Source organism: Sparus aurata, chromosome 21, assembly GCF_900880675.1.
Source record: "Sparus aurata chromosome 21, fSpaAur1.1, whole genome shotgun sequence".
Lineage (NCBI taxonomy): Eukaryota > Metazoa > Chordata > Actinopteri > Spariformes > Sparidae > Sparus > Sparus aurata.
Genome location: NC_044207.1, coordinates 5,679,822 through 5,697,887, shown reverse-complemented (window position 1 = coordinate 5,697,887; position 18,066 = coordinate 5,679,822). Strand labels below are relative to the sequence as shown.

Below are 18,066 nucleotides of genomic sequence, written 5' to 3'. Positions count from 1 at the left end.
TTTGCCAAAGAGAGACACAACTGAAGTATATTAACTCAATATGTCCATTATATTTTCTTCATTTAATTGAACACATTTTTTTTATAACAACATAGCTACAAGGTAAACCATGTATGCACAAAATGTTGTAGAAATTCACATCCCATACAGTGCACTCCAACCCCCAAACACGTGAATTAAACTTGCATGCTGAACATCTGTACAGGCTACCTAAAAACTCTCTCCTCCTCTCTTGCTTTCGCCTCTGTCCTATGATCTCACCACAATGGCTACATAGGCATGCTCAAACTGATTTTTCTGCAGTGCCCCCGTTTTTTTCTCTTTAAATATTTTGTGCGCTTTCAGTTCTATAAACTATACTGTTCCTACAAGCTGAGCTGCTTTATTATGCATGGGTCTGTTGTTGTTCTTACTGTTACTATATTTTCAGTGACCCACTGTTATAGTATACAACACAGTCTTCATGTAAGCCAGCCAGGTAGGCTACTCCTGTTCAATTGCTCATTCTCCTCAGCTACAGTTTTGGTTAAAGCAGTGGTAAGATGTGCATGTCATTAGGTGAAACAGGAACCTCGATGGATGTTAATTTAAGCGTTGCATTATTGGAAGACTAAGTGTTGTATCATAGGCAACTGGAAGTGTTTAAGTTCTTGAAGATGTTTCACCTCTCATTCAAAGTCTTCTTCTGTTCCTTACTAACTGGAGGGGTGTTGCAGGCTTTTATACTCTGTGTGGGAGTGTCCTTACAAAGTCGTTAAAGATAAGGATGAGATCTGAGTTTCAGAATCATTGGGACCACTTGTGGGTTGTGACCCAACCAGACTTCATGTGGGTTGTTAGAGCTAGATGAGCCCATGTGTGAATGCTTGTTAAGCTGTCTGAGGAGGGAACTCAAGGAGAAGGAACAGAAGCACATCAGGGAATCATTTAAAACCTGTGACTACCCAAACTGGACCTTTGTCAAAACCTTTTTAAGGATTCAGAGCAGACAGAGAGGAGGAGACGGGAAAAAAGCAAACAACATCGTCATTATTGTGGGATAAACTGAGAAACTCAGGAGGCTCTTCAATAAACATCATATACCCGTTCACTTCAGACCTACCAACACACTGAGGAAGAAACTTGTGCATTCTAATGACAAAACACCCAGGCATAAACAGAGTGTTGTATTGTATGCTGTTCAATGAAACCAGGCCTGCCCAGATTTGTACATTGGGGAGACAAAACAACCTCTCCATGAATGAAACACAGGAGGGCCAACTCCTCCAGTCAAGATTCTGCTGTCCACTTATATCTGAAGGAGAAAAGTCATCACTTTGAGGACAACAATGTAAACATCTTAGACAGAGAATGTAGATGGTCTGAAGGAGGAACTAAATAATCCATCTATGTCAAACTGCAACGACCGCCTTGAAACAGGAGGTAGCCTACAACATTACTTATCACCCACCTAGAATGCAGTACTGAGTTCCCTCTGTAGACAGCTTAACAACCATTCACACCTGGGCTCACCTAGCTCTAACAGCCCACATGAAGGCTGGTTGGGACAAGAAGTGGCCCCAACGACTCTGATCGCAAGGCTAACACCCGTTCTTAACAACTCTGTAAGGACACTCCCACACAGAGGTGAAACATCTTCAAGAAACTGAAACATGTCCAGTTGCCTACGATACAGCATTTATAAGTGTGATCTAAAATAACACTGCGGCAGCTGGTAACCATTGCTGTTGTACAGCCGTATGTATTTTAGGATATATATAAAAAATATATATTTATAAAATGCCTGTTATGCCCATAAGTTACAAAAGTAAAGGCTTGAATTCAAACTAGGCATTTTGGCAGTGCAGGAGCAGCGTTTTCCATGGGAGAGTGTAACTCCTTTTGGTTTTTGCTTTAGTGTTTTTCAGTTTGTAGACACAACGTGCACAGAAACTGCTACATAACAAAATAAAGGAAAGGCAAAAACCCAAAAGGCATGATATGACTTCTTTAAGTATTACTTGTACTTTCCGTTCCGTTCCGTTTTCTTTCCGCTTATCCATGAGGGTCGCGGGATGTTGCCGCTTTTTTCCCCCCTAAGGGGTTGCGGGGCTTACTGGGGCCAAATCCAGTCTTACTCTATGGGCGTAGGCCAGGGTACACCCTGGACGAGTCGCCAGCTCATCGCAGGACCCTTACTGATGGCAGTGGCTGCCTTCACAAGGTGCCAACTGCACATCAGGAGCAACTTCGGGGTTCAGTATCTTGCTCAAGGATACTTCGACTTGTAGCTCAGTCCCGCCCTGGGGAGCTGGGATTTGAACCAGTGATCTTCTGATCACCAGTCAACCAGCTCTACCCACTGAGCTACAGCCGCCTACTTGTACTTTCCATTAGTACAAAACATTTTCCTTGGTATAGCATGGACGTTCAGAAGGACGTCATACTCTAGGCAGGCCCTGATATACCACTACCTTATCAGTGAACCATGTTGAACCTGGGTAACACTCTATACAGGGAACCTACATAATGTCATAATGCCTTCCTACCAGAATTCTGAACTCCCTTACTTAGCCCTCATCTATTCCTGGCATTAGAGGAGCAGTCATACCTCCATCAAAGATCCCATTCCCAGCTGTCCACAGTCCTTGTACCTCTGACTTCTGTGTACACACAAGGGTAGGTGTGAGGCACCTTGTGTCTCTTAAGTTTGAAATCTGATCCAACAGCAGTTTGAGATGAGGCCGCTATTGATAGAATGCTTGTTATTTTCTGAGGGTCACTCGAGGAGGTGTTAAGTATTAGACCCTCCTCCATGTGTCCTTCCCTTGTCTTGCCCTTTCTCCTGGACTCCATTCAGACAGTGAAGTTAGTGGTAGGTGTGTTTGCCCTGAGAACTGGAAGACTCCTATGTATTAGCCTAGGCTCTGTTGATGAGGACTGGACATTGTGCATTACAGGGCAAAAAGGTAGGGTTTGAATTAAAATATAATTTAATTCATTAAGCAAAATAGTGTATTGTTAATTGTAAGGCATGTTGGGTGTGTCAATCATTAACAAACTGACCTATGGTCTCGTCAAAAATCAGGTTTGTCTTGAAATGTGCGATGATATGTACAGGTTTATGTGGCTACATTCTGTTGTTTTATCTGAAGTTTATAATTGTGTTATTAAACCAACAATTTGAATTGGGACATGCATTTTAATTATGAAATAGTAATGATTAACTTAAGTGTCATCACTATCCTGAGATTGTATTAAATTTTTTACTAATATTTGGGGATGTGAGAAAGGAACACCAAGGCACAATTTGAGATGCAGATTGATTTTATTCTACTGAACTGACATGCTTAGGGAGACACTATTGAAGTGCCTCAGACAAACAACAATTAATTCCTTGAGCTTCACTCTTCGTTGTGACCTTTCTAAAATGAGAAAAGCAAAACAAAAAATCAAACAAGTTTCTTTTTCTTTTTTTTAAAATATTATTTTAAAATGCATTATCATTTGTGATCAAAATCGTTATATTCTGTGGTTTTACTGTCCTTATTCTGTGGTTTTACTGTCCTGTTATAAAGTTCTGTGCACTAAGAGGTGGCATTAATGGGGTCTGGTTGCAATATACCAACATGCTCATAAACAGTTCTTTAGTGCTTTCTCTGTTATTGTATTCTTCTGATCAGACAAGAGAAAGGAGCATTATATACCGTAAGTTTTGTTAAATGTGTAATTTTAACCATAAAACATCCTCTGCGTTGCAGCAGCATTATGCTATATTTACTACAATACAAATTGCCTGAAAACAGGTGCATGTAGTATGCCCTACACAAAGGGAAAACATTTAATAAATTACCTTTGAACCCACATCACGACTCTTGGCCCGTAGCTTGTTGACCTGTGATTCAGCGATGTCAGCTCTCTCTTCAGCCTCATCAAGCTCATGTTGAAGCTTACGGAACTTGGTAAGATTACTGTTGGCCTGTTCTTCCTGTAGAATAGAAACACAATATCCTCATTGGTGCCTGACTTGTATTTTTGTATTTATATATCAGCTTATGAAATAAAACATATATTGAAAAGCATGGACCCAGCTGACAGGACTGGTAATATATTTTTCAATTACATGCAATCTGAACATTTTGGTATGAAATATTTCAATAATGTTATTGGTTCAATACCACCACTGGGCTGCAATTCAAATACAACTTCTCAATGGCTGGTTGGTTGACTCCAAATTTTTGTGCTGAAGAGAAATTTGGTTGTAAAGTAATGTCATTAAGGTGCTGATGAAGGTTCTCAGTCATCCAGGTTGTCATTATGTCATTAAGGCATAATGTTACCTTTGCCCATATTTTCCTGCTCTACTGCAGAGCTTTTACTGTGTTGAGAAGAGCCATGGTATTGAATGTGCACACATGTGCTGTGGTCTTGGACAGGTTTTATACGTTATAATATTAGTTTCTCTAAAATACTTAGAGTACTTACTGCCTCTTCTGCAGCTTTCTTGTAGGATTTGACCTTTAGCTGCAGTTTGTCTGCCAGATCTTGCAGACGGGCAAGATTTTTACGATCCTCCTCTGTCTGAAAACAAAGAACAAGATTATTGTAATTTTTAGTAGAAATTACACTCTGTGTACTGCAATTTTGTAAAATGAATTGAAATTTGCCTGATAGGTCAGCTCTTTGATTCGTCTTTCATATTTCCGTATTCCCTTGACGGACTCACTAGACCTTCTTTGTTCAGCTTCTACTTCACTTTCCAGTTCTCTGATCTGTTGAGAGAATGATATAGATTTTTATTTGTAGGTTTATATGTTGTATAGGCTTTAGGTTGTAAGCAACCTTCGTGGGTATAGATTTTTAATATATTGTCAGCTTTTGATCGTGAGTGATTTCATGAGATTCTTCATTTGATTTCTCAAATTATTTGCACTCACCCTGGCCTCGAGCTTCTGCAGCTGCTTCTTGCCGCCCTTCATGGCGATCTGTTCAGCTTCATCCAGGCGGTGCTGCAGATCTTTAATGGTTTGCTCCATGTTCTTCTTCATACGCTCCAGGTGAGCGCTGGTGTCCTGCTCTTTCTTCAGCTCCTCTGCCATCATGGCAGCATCAGTAATGGCCTTCTTGGCCTTTTCCTCAGCATTTCTGCATTCCTGCACTGCTTCCTCTACTTCAGTCTGAAGCTGGGATGTATCAGCCTCCAGCTTCTTCTTTTGGTTTAGCAAACTGGTGTTCTGGTTGAATGCATTTAATATAAAATTTCATTATAGATATTCTTAGTAAATTCAAAATTATAGGAAAGGACAGTGTCAGGTGCAATTGCTGCATCTTACCTGTGAGTGCAGTAGCTGCACCCTCTCAGTAACATCCAGCAGCTCTTGCTCAGCAAGTTTGCGACTTCTCTCAGTTTGCTCCAGAGCTGCCCTAAGCTCCTCCACTTCAGCCTGAAGCAGGTTGTTGCGCCTTTCAACAATGGCAATGTTTTCCTTCATATCATCATTGGCTCGCAGGGAGTCATCAAGCTGGAGCTGAGCATCCTGAGGAAGAGTTTGACATTAATTTGAAATCAAATTAAACCCACTAATAACCTAATATGTCCAGGATAACTTGAGATAGGTATCAAGATATCTTCTTGAATGAAATATATACCTTCAGATGTGCATGGACAGCCTTAAGTTGTTTTTGGGCCTCAGCTGCCTGCCTGTTGGCCTGGCTGAGCTGGATCTCCATCTCATTGAGGTCTCCCTCCATCTTCTTCTTCAGACGCAGGGCCTCATTCCTGCTGCGAGTTTCAGCCTCAAGAGAGCTCTGAAGAGTGTCCACAGTTCGCTGTTGGTTTCTCTTTGCTTGCTCCATCTCTTCATCTTTCTCAGCCAGCTTGCGCTCGATATCAGCCTTCACCTGGTTGAACTCAAGCTGAACTCTGAGAATCTTCCCTTCCTCATGTTCCAGTGAAGCCTATCATGAAAATTGAAAATCAAATAGGTAACTAGTTATTTCCACATAACAAAAGCCGATGTGAGTCCAGCATGAGAACATTCACCATACCTCTGCTTCCTCCAGGGCTTGTTGTATCTCAGACTTTTCCTGCTCCAACTGTTTTCGAATCTTCTCAAGCTCATGAATACTCTTTCCACTCTCACCAATTTGCTCAGTGAGGTCAGAAATTTCCTCTGAGAATGAAGAAGGCAAAATGATCAATGGTTTAGTCAAGAGAGCAGTCTCTGCAGTATACTGTTGTTTCTGATGTTACTCCTACCCTGCAGATTCTTGTTCTCTCTCTTCATGGTCTCCAGATGTTCCAGAGATTCTTCATAGGAATTCTTCAGTTTGAAGAGCTCAGTGCTCAGAGACCTGGCTTCTTTCTGAGAACTTTCCAGCTCTGTTTGAGACTCCTCATACTTCTGTTTCCATTCTGCCAAGATCTGAGAGATGTTCAGATTTTATATTAAGGATAATATGTCTGCTTAAAGGTCATTATACTTTAGTTCTTCATTGAAAAGAGCAACATTACTGTATTGTCTGTATTTTGAATTCAACCTTGTCAAAGTTTCTTTGCCTCTTGTCCAGAGCAGCAGCAGCAGCATTAGACCTCTCCACATCCACCATGAGATCTTCAATCTCATTCTGCAGCCTGTGTTTGGTCTTTTCCAGAGAGGAACATTTAGCATTCACAGCTTCAACAGCCTCCTCAGCATCCTGCAGACGCTGAGCCAGCTTCTTTCTGGATTTTGAGTATGAAGTATTATATTTTTGTTATTTTATTGTAATGATTTACAGAGAATTTTATTTGGGTTCATTGCTTTTAAATGATGCAGTGTTGTTTGACCCAAAACATTTTTTTACTCACTTTGCCTCCTCCAGTTCCTCAGTTCTCTGAATGGCATCAGTCTCGTACTTAGTTCTCCACTGAGCCACCTCAGAGTTGGCCTTGGACATGCTGCGCTGCAGCTCAGTCTTTGCCTCCTGCTCCTCCTCATACTGCTCCCTGAGCAGGTCACAGTCATGTCTGGCAGACTGCACTGCATGGGCTAATGCATTCTTGCCCTGAAATGAAAGCATACCTCAATGCCTGTCATGTACAACATTTCATCTACACTTAATGAGCATCTCATTAGAATGTGTGTGCTACTTTGACTTCCTCCTCCAGTTGTCTCTTAAGGTCTTCGATTTGTTGAGTGTAGGATTGTTTTCCTCTGGTGAGTTGAGACACCAGAGAATCCTTTTCCTCAAGCTGTCTTGCAAGTTCACCTAGTTTTGATAAAATAATACAATTAGTGTTTTATTATGTTCCACACAAAATACACTTTTCTAATCAAATGCCTACCATTCTCAGTTTGAAGCTTTGCTTTCTGCATGGTGAAGTCATTGATGGAACGCTGTCCCTCCTCTGACTTTGTTTTATATTCGTTCATCTGATCTTCCAGAGACCTGCACATTTTCTCCAAATTGTTCTGAAAACAAAAAGCATTAAGCATGGCATATAAACTACTTCAGAATTGATGAAATATGTCTGAGACAAACAACATAAGATATTAATCAACCATTAAGTCAAAAATAAATATCATGCATTAAATATTTTACCTTGGCTTTCACAATTTGTTCCATATTGGAAACAACATCATCCAGCTCCAGTCTGAGCTCACTCTTCTCCTTCTCCAGTTTCTGCTTAACTCTCTGCAGGTTGTCAATCTGCTCTCCCAGGTCAGCAACACTGTCAGCTTGTTTCTTCCTGAGTGTTGCAGCGGTGGCTTCATGCTGCAGAGTTGCCTCTTCAAGGTCTCTGCGGAGTTTCTGGAACTCAGCCTCCCTCTTCTTGTTCATCTCGATCTGAGCAGATGTTGCTCCGCCAGCCTCCTCCAGCCTCTCACTGATCTCCTCCAGCTCTCTTGCTAAGTCTGCTCTCTGCTTCTCCACCTTGGCTCGGGCAGCTCGCTCTGCTTCCAGCTCTTCCTCCAGCTCCTCAATCCGGGCCTATGAAATAAAAGTGATTTTTTGCATTAAATACCTACAGGGTGTTGTATTATCTAAATGTCACATCTCTACATTTTTATCTTATTTTCATTACCTGCAACTCCTTCAGTTTTTTCTGGAGCTGGGCACTAATTGCTTGTTCATCTTCTATTTTGCCATTGAGTTGGCTGATTTCGAAATCTTTTCTGTGGATAGAAAGATGTAAAATGTACCACAACCAATGACAAAATTTTGAATACATATGTGCAGAGCAGGTTTAGTTTTACTTTTTCAGCCTCTCTTCAAGTTGCTGCTTGTCATTTTCCAGGTCCATGATGCTCTCTTGAGCTAACTTAAGATCGCCCTCCAGCTTCCGCTTTGCTCTCTCAAGGTCCATACGCACTTTCTTCTCTTGCTCGAGAGATCCTTCAAGCTGTAGTGGGTGTTATATCCAGCATTTCAGTTGAATTTATTCACACTCACATTCAGTGGTAAAATATTTTACTTTATTTCTTTTTTCCAAAACACGCCAACACTTTGATACTTTGTTCTTACATCATCCACTTGCTGCTCCAGCTTCGCCTTGGCCTTGGTCAGAGTGTTGACTTTGTCTTCTTCACTCTGCAGATCATCCAGTGTTTGCTGATGAGCTTCTTGTAAGGCCTTCTTTTCCTTGGTCAGCTTGGCAATGATTTCATCCATGGCAGCCATTTCCTCAGTCAAGTTTTTTACCTATTATCAGCAGAAAATATTATCAAGGACTCAGGCACAGATCTTATTTAGGAACCACAAAGTGATTACACAACATTTAGTTTTTTGTTACCTTGTTCTCGGTGGCATGCTTCTCTTTCTCCACTTTAGCCAGAGTCAACTCTAAGTCATCAATGTCTTTCTTCAGCTCAGAACACTCATCCTCCAGCTTCCTCTTCTTACCAGTGAGTTCAGCATTCATCTCCTCTTCATCTTCCAGTCTTTCTGTTAACTCTTTGATTTTTGCCTCCAGCTGAATCTTGCTCTTGATCAACCCTTCACATCTTTCCTCAGCATCACAAAGATTATCTTGCTCCTGTTGTTATTGAAAAGGCAAATTTTTACTTATTGACACTGTTTGATTTTACATTTTCTTGTGATGCTAACATGTCTTAAACATACAGATTGAACTTGAAGCTGCAGATCATTCTTCTCTTGGAGCAGAGTGACCATTTTTTCTTCTAGTTCCTTCCTGCGGGCTTCAGATTTTGCATAAGCCTCTTTTAGCTTGGTAAACTCCTCCTTCATGTTGGCCATCTCCTTCTCAGTCTCTGCTGATTTTAAGAGAGGTTTAATCTTAAAATACATTTTCATCCAGGGCCAATTCTTGACTCCCATGAAGGCGCGGATGTTCCACTGGATCACAAGTAATGCATCCCTGCAACCAACAGATTATCATTGTCGTTAAATCCTGCTCTTGTAGGGGAAATCTACCTGTAATCTGCTTGGAAAAATGTGCTTTTCCATTTGCCCTGATTAAATTCCAGCCCCTTAGAATGCTCTTGTGTGCTTGATATTGAAATGGCATTTGTACTGTAAAGTGTTTGTTTTTCCTCCATTTATCACAGTTTGATAGTCTTTTTCTTTGTTTGTGGAGTTTTTCTTTTCTGTCTCAACGGTGTATGTTGTCCTGACTGTAAAACTACTTCAGGGGGTATATGGATAATAGTAGACAAACAGAATTTGGCCGTGCTGTGAGCAGGTACCTGCGTTCAACAATCTTCTGGAATTCAATTCGTGCCAGAAGGCCTCGTGACCGCGCTTGAATGCCGGTGATAATCAGGGCTAGTCGGTCATCTCGCATCTCCTCAAGCTGACCTAGAAGTCCAGCTTTGAAGAACACCTTGGGATAGATTGGCTAGTCAGTTATAGTATATTTATTATTTTTAAATCCTTTTTCTTAAATTACATGGATTTACTGACCTTGGTGTGCCCCAGTTTGTACTGGTTGTGGTCAATGTCCAGAGATCCCAGCAGTTTCTCGGCAGCCTTCTTGTTGTCAATGAACTGTCCCTCAGGAATTGCATTAGGGTTCAAAATACGGTATCTTTGGCACAGATACAAAAGATGAAATGTTTAGTTGCTGCGAGAACAACAAATTCTCAAGTCAATCATTTGTTCTCATTGTTAGTTTTTGATTGTTTGTTTTTTTCATCACATGCAAACCTCTGTTTGAAATCTCCATAGAGGATCCTGTTGGGGAAGCCCTTCCTGCAGATCCTGATGCCTTCCAGCACACCGTTACAGCGCAGCTGGTGCATCACCAGAGGATTCTCCATGGCCCCAGGAGTCTTGGTCTCATTGGGGATGATACAGCGTACAAAGTGAGGGTGAGTAGACCTCAAGTTGGTCATCAGCTTGTTCAGGTTCTCCTGTGAAGGTAATTCAGTTCTGTGTTTAACGTCCAGTTAAGGTGATCATAGTGATGCATATCAATGTAAAATTAAGTCTACATCACAATCTGTAGTTTCCCTATGAGATAGCGATTCACACATAATTAGGTGTTTTTACTAACCCTGTGCAAAGCAGACACGGTTTGGAAGGAAGAACCCTTCTTCTTGCTTCCTCCTCCTTTGCCCTTTCCACCATCAGCTAATAAACCAGTGTGTAATTTATTAGATTGCATTAACAGACACAGTAGAAATAACTGTGTCATCATTCGGATACAAATGTTCTTGAATGTTGACATTCTCAGTGGAGGTTAATGTAGTACATTCAGTTTATTCTTACCTGATTCTGCTCCAGCATAATTTGCAAAGAGTAAAGATAATAGCTTAAGATTAGACTTCTGGTATAGTCCTACAACGGTCTCATTCAGAGGATCCTTGTTCTTCACCAGCCAGTTATTGATATTGTAGTCAACAGTTCCAGCGTAGTGAACCAGGGAGAAATGTGCCTCGGGTTTCCCTTTCACAACTCTGGGCTTCTGGAAGTTGTTTGATTTTCCCAGATGGTTGTCATAGAGCTTAGCTTTAAAGGTGGTATCAGAGGCTTTGGGGAACATGCACTCCTCTTCAAGGATGGACATGATACCCATGGGCTAAGTAAAATAAATATAAAATATAAAATATACAAAATAAAGCTATGTTTTTTCATTTTTGGCATTTAGATTTCAAAACTCCAAAACTCACCTTTTCAATCAGGTCAATACAGGCCTGCAAGTCCATACCAAAGTCAATGAACGTCCATTCAATGCCCTCTTTCTTGTACTCTTCCTGTTCCAGCACAAACATGTGGTGGTTGAAAAACTGTTGCAGTTTTTCATTGGTGAAGTTGATGCAAAGCTGCTCAAAGGTGTTGAACTGTAAAAAAAAAAAAAAACATTAATTGTAAGCAGAAATGACCTCATGCATTCATCCAAATGTTAAGCAGAAATGTTACTCTTGCTCATGATTCTTTCATTCCATTCCAAACTCACATCAAAAATCTCAAATCCAGCAATGTCGAGCACACCAATGAAGTACTGGCGGGGCTGCTTAGTGTCCAAGGATTGGTTGATTCTCACCACCATCCACAGAAACATCTTCTCATACACTGATTTAGACAATGCACCAATAGCATAGTACACCTAGAAAGAAAACAGTTGATATATTTTAAATTGAACTTTGAATCTAAATCAGACTTTTCTGAGAAGGTTAGCCTTAACTCATTACCTGGGCTACATTTTGACCCTTGGTGACCCATTCATTTCCTACTTTGACTCTTGGGTGACAGAGACCTTTGATGAGGTCAGCAGAGTTAAGGCCCATCAGATATGCGACTTTGTCAGCATCTGAAAAAAGTAAATATGTTAACAACAATGTAACTCTCGAAACCTCCTCACCCCACCAGACAAGAGTACATGTGCAATATGGACCTTAGTACTGCTAAATGTTTGACATCTCTTATGCATTAACTTATTTATTTACTGTATAACAACTATTGATTTATTTATTCACTCATTCACCCCACTATAACTGTTTGAACAGGTAGCTGTTTATTAGGTATTAACTTATTCTGTCTATTGGGTAGACAGTCATTGCACTTTAACCATTTGCTTATTAACTGATTCAACAACAACTGCTTATTTAGGTCTGTCTATTGGCTTCTCTATGGATAGAGTTGTATTCTTATTGTGGATATACTTTTGCTTTTGAATATTATAGAATACCAGTATTTTAGGATGTTGCTGAACAATATTGTTACAAACACAGTTTCGTTGTGTTCTTTTTAACAATGACAATAAAAAGGTCTATTCTAAAAAAGTATATATATACCAGCCTCCGTTACCTTCAGTGCCATCGGCCTCTGCTTGCTCTTCTCGCTGCTTTTGCTTAAACTTCATGTTACCATAGTGCATGATGGCACCAGTCAGCTTGTAAATGCTGTTCTTCTCTTCTTGAGTGAAGCCCAGCACATCAAAGGCATCCTGAATACAATTATAAGATGTTATGATAGTATTTTCTTATTTTGTTATAAATGGACTTTGACTAAAGTTTGCTCCAAGCTTGTTTTCTGTTTTAAAGTGAAACTCTCGCCAAAAAGCAACCAAGGCTTTAATTGCGATTGAATATGAGTCAAACCTTCATGTAAAAGCATATTTACGACGAAAGAGGCACTTTTAAGATTAACCGTAGTTTCGTTTTTGGGCAAGCTACTTTTCAATGGGAAGCAGGGGCACTTTTACGCTAGCATCAAAGTCGCTATTTTTAAAACACTAAGAAGGCTCGACACAACATGAAACTTTGCTCGTAGTATAACAAGGGTCTCTACACATGAACACGAGCATTGAGAACATTGTTTGTGAACCGAGATCCCTGAGTGCGACCTAACAGGCAGCAGAGTAATGGTGGATTGCTCCTCAAGCCTGCCTGTTAGGTCGCACTCAGGGATCAACACTTTTTGTCTGCCATGACGGCGATGCGCCAGAGATCCAGCTCCTACGGTGAATAGTTCAGAAACCTTCTTTTTAGTAAACTCTGTGTACACAAACAATGTTCTCAATGCTCGTGTTCATGTGTAGAGACCCTTGTTATACTACGAGCAAAGTTACATGTTGTGTTGAGCCTTCTCAGAGTTTTAAAAATAGCGATTTTGATGCTAGCGTGCAAGTGCCCCATGCACTCCATTGAAAATTAGCTTGCCCGAAAATGAAACTACGGTAAATCTTAAAAGTGCCTCTTTCGTCGTAATTATGCATTTACACGAGGGTTTGACTCATATTCAATTGCAAATAAAGCCTCGGTTGCTTTTTGGTGAGAGTTTCACTTTTAGTTAAGACTCATCTCACATCAGTGGCCATCAGCTCTTCAGAATCATTGATAGAGGCTACTGTTGTCTCTCCTTGGGAGATGAATGCGTAGTCATAGGGGTTGTTGGTGATAAGCAACATTTCTAAAAACATAGACATAGAAAATATTTATTTTATTTCACAATGCATGATGCAGTACAATAATAAACATACACCACATGTATAACACCTACCCAGAAGTTCAGGCTTTTGCTGAGACAAGATCTGGTAGAAAATGTGGTAGTCCCTCTCAGCTTTGAGCTGATAGGTCACACGAGACTTTTCCAAAAGGTCTGTTGGAGGTAAAACATATGTGATGTTATAATGTAAAAATATGAAATAATTTACTGTCAATGTAGGTTTAGCTAAAATGACTGGAAGATTATCACTCTTTGATTTTCATATAAGAATAACACATTTCTAAATCAAAATGCCTGTGTTCAAAATACATGCCTAAGGAAATCGATGGATGGATTTAGCTTTACTTACAAGTTTCAATGTCAGCAGAGGCTAGCTTCCCTCTGTTGTCAAAATGAATTCTGATGAATTTCCCCTAAATGAAAAAGAAGAATTAATTTGTACGTCTAATGTATAAAAAAAAGGGGAAGTCTCAATAAATACAAATCAAGTAGCCTCACTGCAGTCAGAGACACTTACAAATCTGGAGGAGTTGTCATTCCTGATGGTCTTGGCATTTCCAAAGGCCTCAAGAGCAGGGTTAGCCTGAATGATTTGATCCTCCAGGGTACCCTGATTTTGGTAAATAAAGCGTTAACAAATTAAGACATAAAAACCACCAACAACTATGACTTATATTGATATTTTAGTTGTACCTCATGAAGAAATAATTTTACAGACCTTCTTCTCAGCTGATGGATCTTTTTTCCCACCAGGGACAGCTGCAATACTGGCAAAGTACTGAATGACACGCTTCGTGTTAACAGTCTTTCCAGCACCAGATTCTCCACTGAGCAGAAGAAAGACAGAGATATTTAGGCCAACACCTATAACCCATAGATACTAAAGAAGTTTGTGTTGTCTGTGTGACTTACGTGATAAGGATTGACTGGTTTTCTCTATCTGTGAGTGAGAGTGATTTTCCAAATTATCAGTGAAAAATGTGATGATGTCAGAATTTAATATTTAAACTAGATGAAGGCTGCAATAGATTATTTACCTGACAGCATGTACTGGTAAGCATTGTCAGAGATGGAGAAGATATGAGGTGGAGCTTCACTCCTCTTCTTTCCTCTATAGGCAACAACCACTTCCTGGTTGTAGACTGGCAGCCACTTGTAGGGGTTGACAGTCACACAGAACAGCCCAGAGTAGGTCTGCCATATTGAGGAGTTTAGGATAGGGGCTTCAGATGATGAAATGTCTTATGATTCAAGGTAATTTATTCATTGATCAGTGAGTTGCCTTACATAGATCATCCATGCTGCATAACGCTCTTTGAGGTTAAACAGCACAGCGGGCTCATGGAGGAAGGTGAACATCGCCATGTCTTCAATTTTATCAAACTTTGGCGGGTTCTGAGGGTGTACATCACACTCCTTCACTGTGACGGTCTGCAGAAAGAGATACCACTCTTGTTGTACTCTTGACTTGTATTAGATTTCATTAGAATTAATTTGAACTGATATAATGCACTTACCTTTCCAAATTCAGTCTCAGCAGTGACTTTATCACCATCACGACTAGTGATAGATGCCTTGACATACTCAACCTCCGGATCAGGAACAAAGCACTCCTTCTTCATGTCAAATGTACGAGTTTGTGCCTCTAGACGCTCCTTATCTGACTTCCTAAGATAAGGAGCAGCGGGCCCAAACTCTGCCATGGCGGCATCACCCATTTTTTAACCTTTTAAAAAAAGAACATCTGTTATAGCCTGTAGCTGTCTTTCCACACATACATTTGATCCACTGATCATTCAATTAGGATTCAAGCAAAACACACACAAGACAAAGTCCTCCTCACACACAAAGTCCTTAATGGCGACGCTCCAACATGTCTTAAAGACCTTATGGTACCCTATTACCCTTATTAGAATGCTGCACTTCCAGGATGCAGGGTTACTTGATGTTTCTTATTCAGATATCACTTAGTAAAGCTGTTATTACTAATGTGGCTGCTGTATCAACCCCGCCCCCCATCTCTACCACAGTTTCTTTCACTTTCCCTCACCCCTTCCTCCCTTTCTCTCCCCCCTTTAACTTCTCTCTTTCTACTTCTGTCTCTCTCTCCCTCCTTCTCCTTTTCTCTCTCTCTTTCAACCCAATAGGTTGGGGCAGATGACTGGCCACCATTGAGTCTGGTTGTGCTTGAGTTCTCTGCCTGTTAAAAAGCAGTTTTTTCTCGACAATTGCTTGCTCATTCGGGGAATCGGTCTCTGTAAATAAATTTATCAAGGAGTATGGTCTAGACCTGCTCAGTTTGGAAAGTGTCATGAGATACCTTTTTCTGTGAATTGGCACTATTCAAATTAAGATTTATTGATTGTTTGATTGATTAACAACCTGTATTATTTAAGTTATTGTTTTTTATCTGGAGTTCTAGAGACATGCAGAGGTTATTTGCATGAGCATGAACATAAGAAAAAACAAAATGGCAGAATCAGAAAAGGCATTCATTAGTAGCACACATATGCGTAACAGCCAAAAAGCAAGAGGCTGTCAATAATAAATAGCTTAACCTAATTGAAAAATAAAAATAAAATCACTTTCACTTAAATCAGCTAAGAAATTTACCAGAGATGTGTTGCTCCACGGGAAATTGAAATCTGTGCTGTTTATTTTAAGTGGACAGAAGTAAACCAAAAGTCATATTATGTCATTATTTAATAAACAAAGTTTGGAAAGTAGATGTTTTTCTTACCTTTGACTGTCAACCTTTGTCAAGTGAGATGATGGATCCAGTGGCTAACACCAAGCTACCTCTCTATTAATAAAGGTTGTAAGTCAACCAAATATGGGGATGAATATCAGAGAAATGGCATCCATGTTGCCTATCACAAAAGCATTTTCCAAATTTGGTAGAGCCTAGTGCAGCTATTTGTTGCTCTCACCTTGACTAATACGTCAGACAGGACATGACAAAGAAAGGGGAAGGCAAGAGGTAGGGGGGGGGGGGGGGGGGGGCAGGGACAGGCTACAGTCCATCAAGTAATGCTATTTAGTCCAAGTGATATGAAGTACTTTTTTAGAAAAGAATGAACTATTAATATAGCATTAGCTAACATAATGCTGGAAATCTAATTATCTTAACTTTATTTGTCTGTTGCGTGTAGTACATAAGTCCATGAGGGACAAACCTTGGTGGGCATGATTATAGAAAATAGAATGTATTTTCCAACTGCTATCACTTGGTGATAAGCTTAATTCAAACCTGATTCAATAAATTAATCTATGTCTACATATGATAGGATTGACCTACTGTATTGTATGCTGTATAACAATAATAATTGGCATGTATTCTTTATTTTCCTGGCACTGAAAATCTCAAGAAGAAACATATTAATCCAAATGAATAATAGGCATGTATTCTTTATATTCTTGGCATTGAAAATCTCATGAAGAAACATATTAATCAGAATGAATAATGCCCTTTTTTTGCTAAGAAGATAGATCTACTGCACTTTATGATGATGTCTGTCATAGTCAAGGCGGACACACTATACCATAGACTGTCTCTCTTCTTGAACTAAATAAAGTAGGATAGAAGGCAAGCCAGATTTATGGGACGTCAACTATCTCACGTATAAAGTTCAACAATAGCCTGTCAAGTGATAGGGTGTGAAATACATTTCAAGAGGGAGAAAAAAGAGTTGCAGCTGTTGTCTACAGAGAAGCAAGACAAGGCCGAGGTCACAGCTGTGAAATCCCTTTATTATCACTCATCACTTTTCCCAGATCTATGACCTTGTTCTAACCCTAGTCACCTGGCATCTTTTCTGTCTTTCCTTTGATGATAACAAAATGTTCAGAGACTATGCAGTCTAAGATATGTTCACATTTACCTAAACTTACCCATTGAGATTGCACCTTTTAATTAGCAAGAAATAGGCAAAATCTTTCTTCACCTTAATAATAAGTAGCTTTAACTATTTTCTTTTAAAATCAAAACACTAATGCTCGGACCTTTCACTGATAATGTACTCCGAGAATGTCAATACAGATGCCATCTGCAAGGCTCAAGGTACATGTAGCCCTCGCACTAACTGAGGTAATTAGACGTGGCAAGGAGTGGAGTACAGTTACCCTCTATTTCTTGTTAAGATAGCATTGTGGTTAAGGCCTTTTGTATTACATATATTTATAGTGCATAAAACAACAAAAAAAAGGTAAAAAAAAAAACCTGGGGTAAAATGAAACATATCCTTTGTCCTGAGAACTGATAAAACCACTAATTGCTACCACTGTTTAGTAGTGAAAAAAAAAAATGAAGTATTTATTCCTCCTAGCATTCTGCATTTGGAAGAGTTAATTAGCTTGCAGTATCAAGTAAGTATAACAACACAGGTTTTATTGTACCTGTGTATTTATCTACACAGGCATTGTTTTGATTATTAATCCATGTTGGGTTGGATCTGGATCTGAAAAATCATATTGCTTTTTGTAATTTGACAGTATGTAATGTGTCATTTATGAAAGTTTACCTGGTCTGTTCCATTGCAATCAACAATATGATGGCCACTGAACCTCACGTAAGGACAGAATTAATAGGACGTCACAGAAGTCCAGAACAGTAAATGCTATTGGGACAAATATTGTGTGTGTGTGTGTGTGTGTGTGTGTGTGTAAATTGTAAAATGGACTTGCATTTCCATAGCG

At 39.8% G+C, this 18,066-nt stretch overlaps 1 protein-coding gene and 1 long non-coding RNA gene across 2 annotated transcripts in view; one reads left to right on the top strand and one right to left on the bottom strand.

The window, feature by feature from the left end:
* Positions 1 to 3,288: 3,288 nt before the first annotated feature.
* LOC115573397 (myosin-7) lies at positions 3,289 to 15,097 on the bottom strand. The gene is made up of 37 exons (XM_030404179.1): positions 14,889 to 15,097; positions 14,659 to 14,802; positions 14,409 to 14,565; positions 14,284 to 14,311; positions 14,090 to 14,198; positions 13,889 to 13,981; positions 13,721 to 13,784; positions 13,426 to 13,524; positions 13,232 to 13,335; positions 12,232 to 12,370; positions 11,616 to 11,734; positions 11,381 to 11,530; positions 11,094 to 11,264; positions 10,693 to 11,002; positions 10,478 to 10,554; positions 10,129 to 10,334; positions 9,886 to 10,009; positions 9,669 to 9,805; positions 9,085 to 9,340; positions 8,756 to 8,998; positions 8,488 to 8,664; positions 8,220 to 8,365; positions 8,048 to 8,138; positions 7,564 to 7,953; positions 7,307 to 7,433; positions 7,112 to 7,230; positions 6,830 to 7,026; positions 6,520 to 6,703; positions 6,239 to 6,404; positions 6,028 to 6,152; positions 5,629 to 5,937; positions 5,313 to 5,516; positions 4,917 to 5,213; positions 4,647 to 4,751; positions 4,465 to 4,560; positions 3,833 to 3,967; positions 3,289 to 3,404 (listed from the first exon to the last, which is right to left on the bottom strand). The coding sequence occupies exons 1-37, from the start codon at positions 15,087 to 15,089 to the stop codon at positions 3,384 to 3,386; spliced, it is 5,820 nt and encodes a 1,939-aa protein (XP_030260039.1). The 5' UTR covers positions 15,090 to 15,097; the 3' UTR covers positions 3,289 to 3,383.
* Positions 10,241 to 18,066, top strand: part of LOC115573402 (uncharacterized) — a 29,667-nt gene continuing 21,841 nt past the window's right edge. The window contains exon 1 of the long non-coding RNA XR_003982265.1: positions 10,241 to 10,292. This is a non-coding gene — a long non-coding RNA (uncharacterized LOC115573402). The remainder of the gene's footprint in view (positions 10,293 to 18,066) is intronic.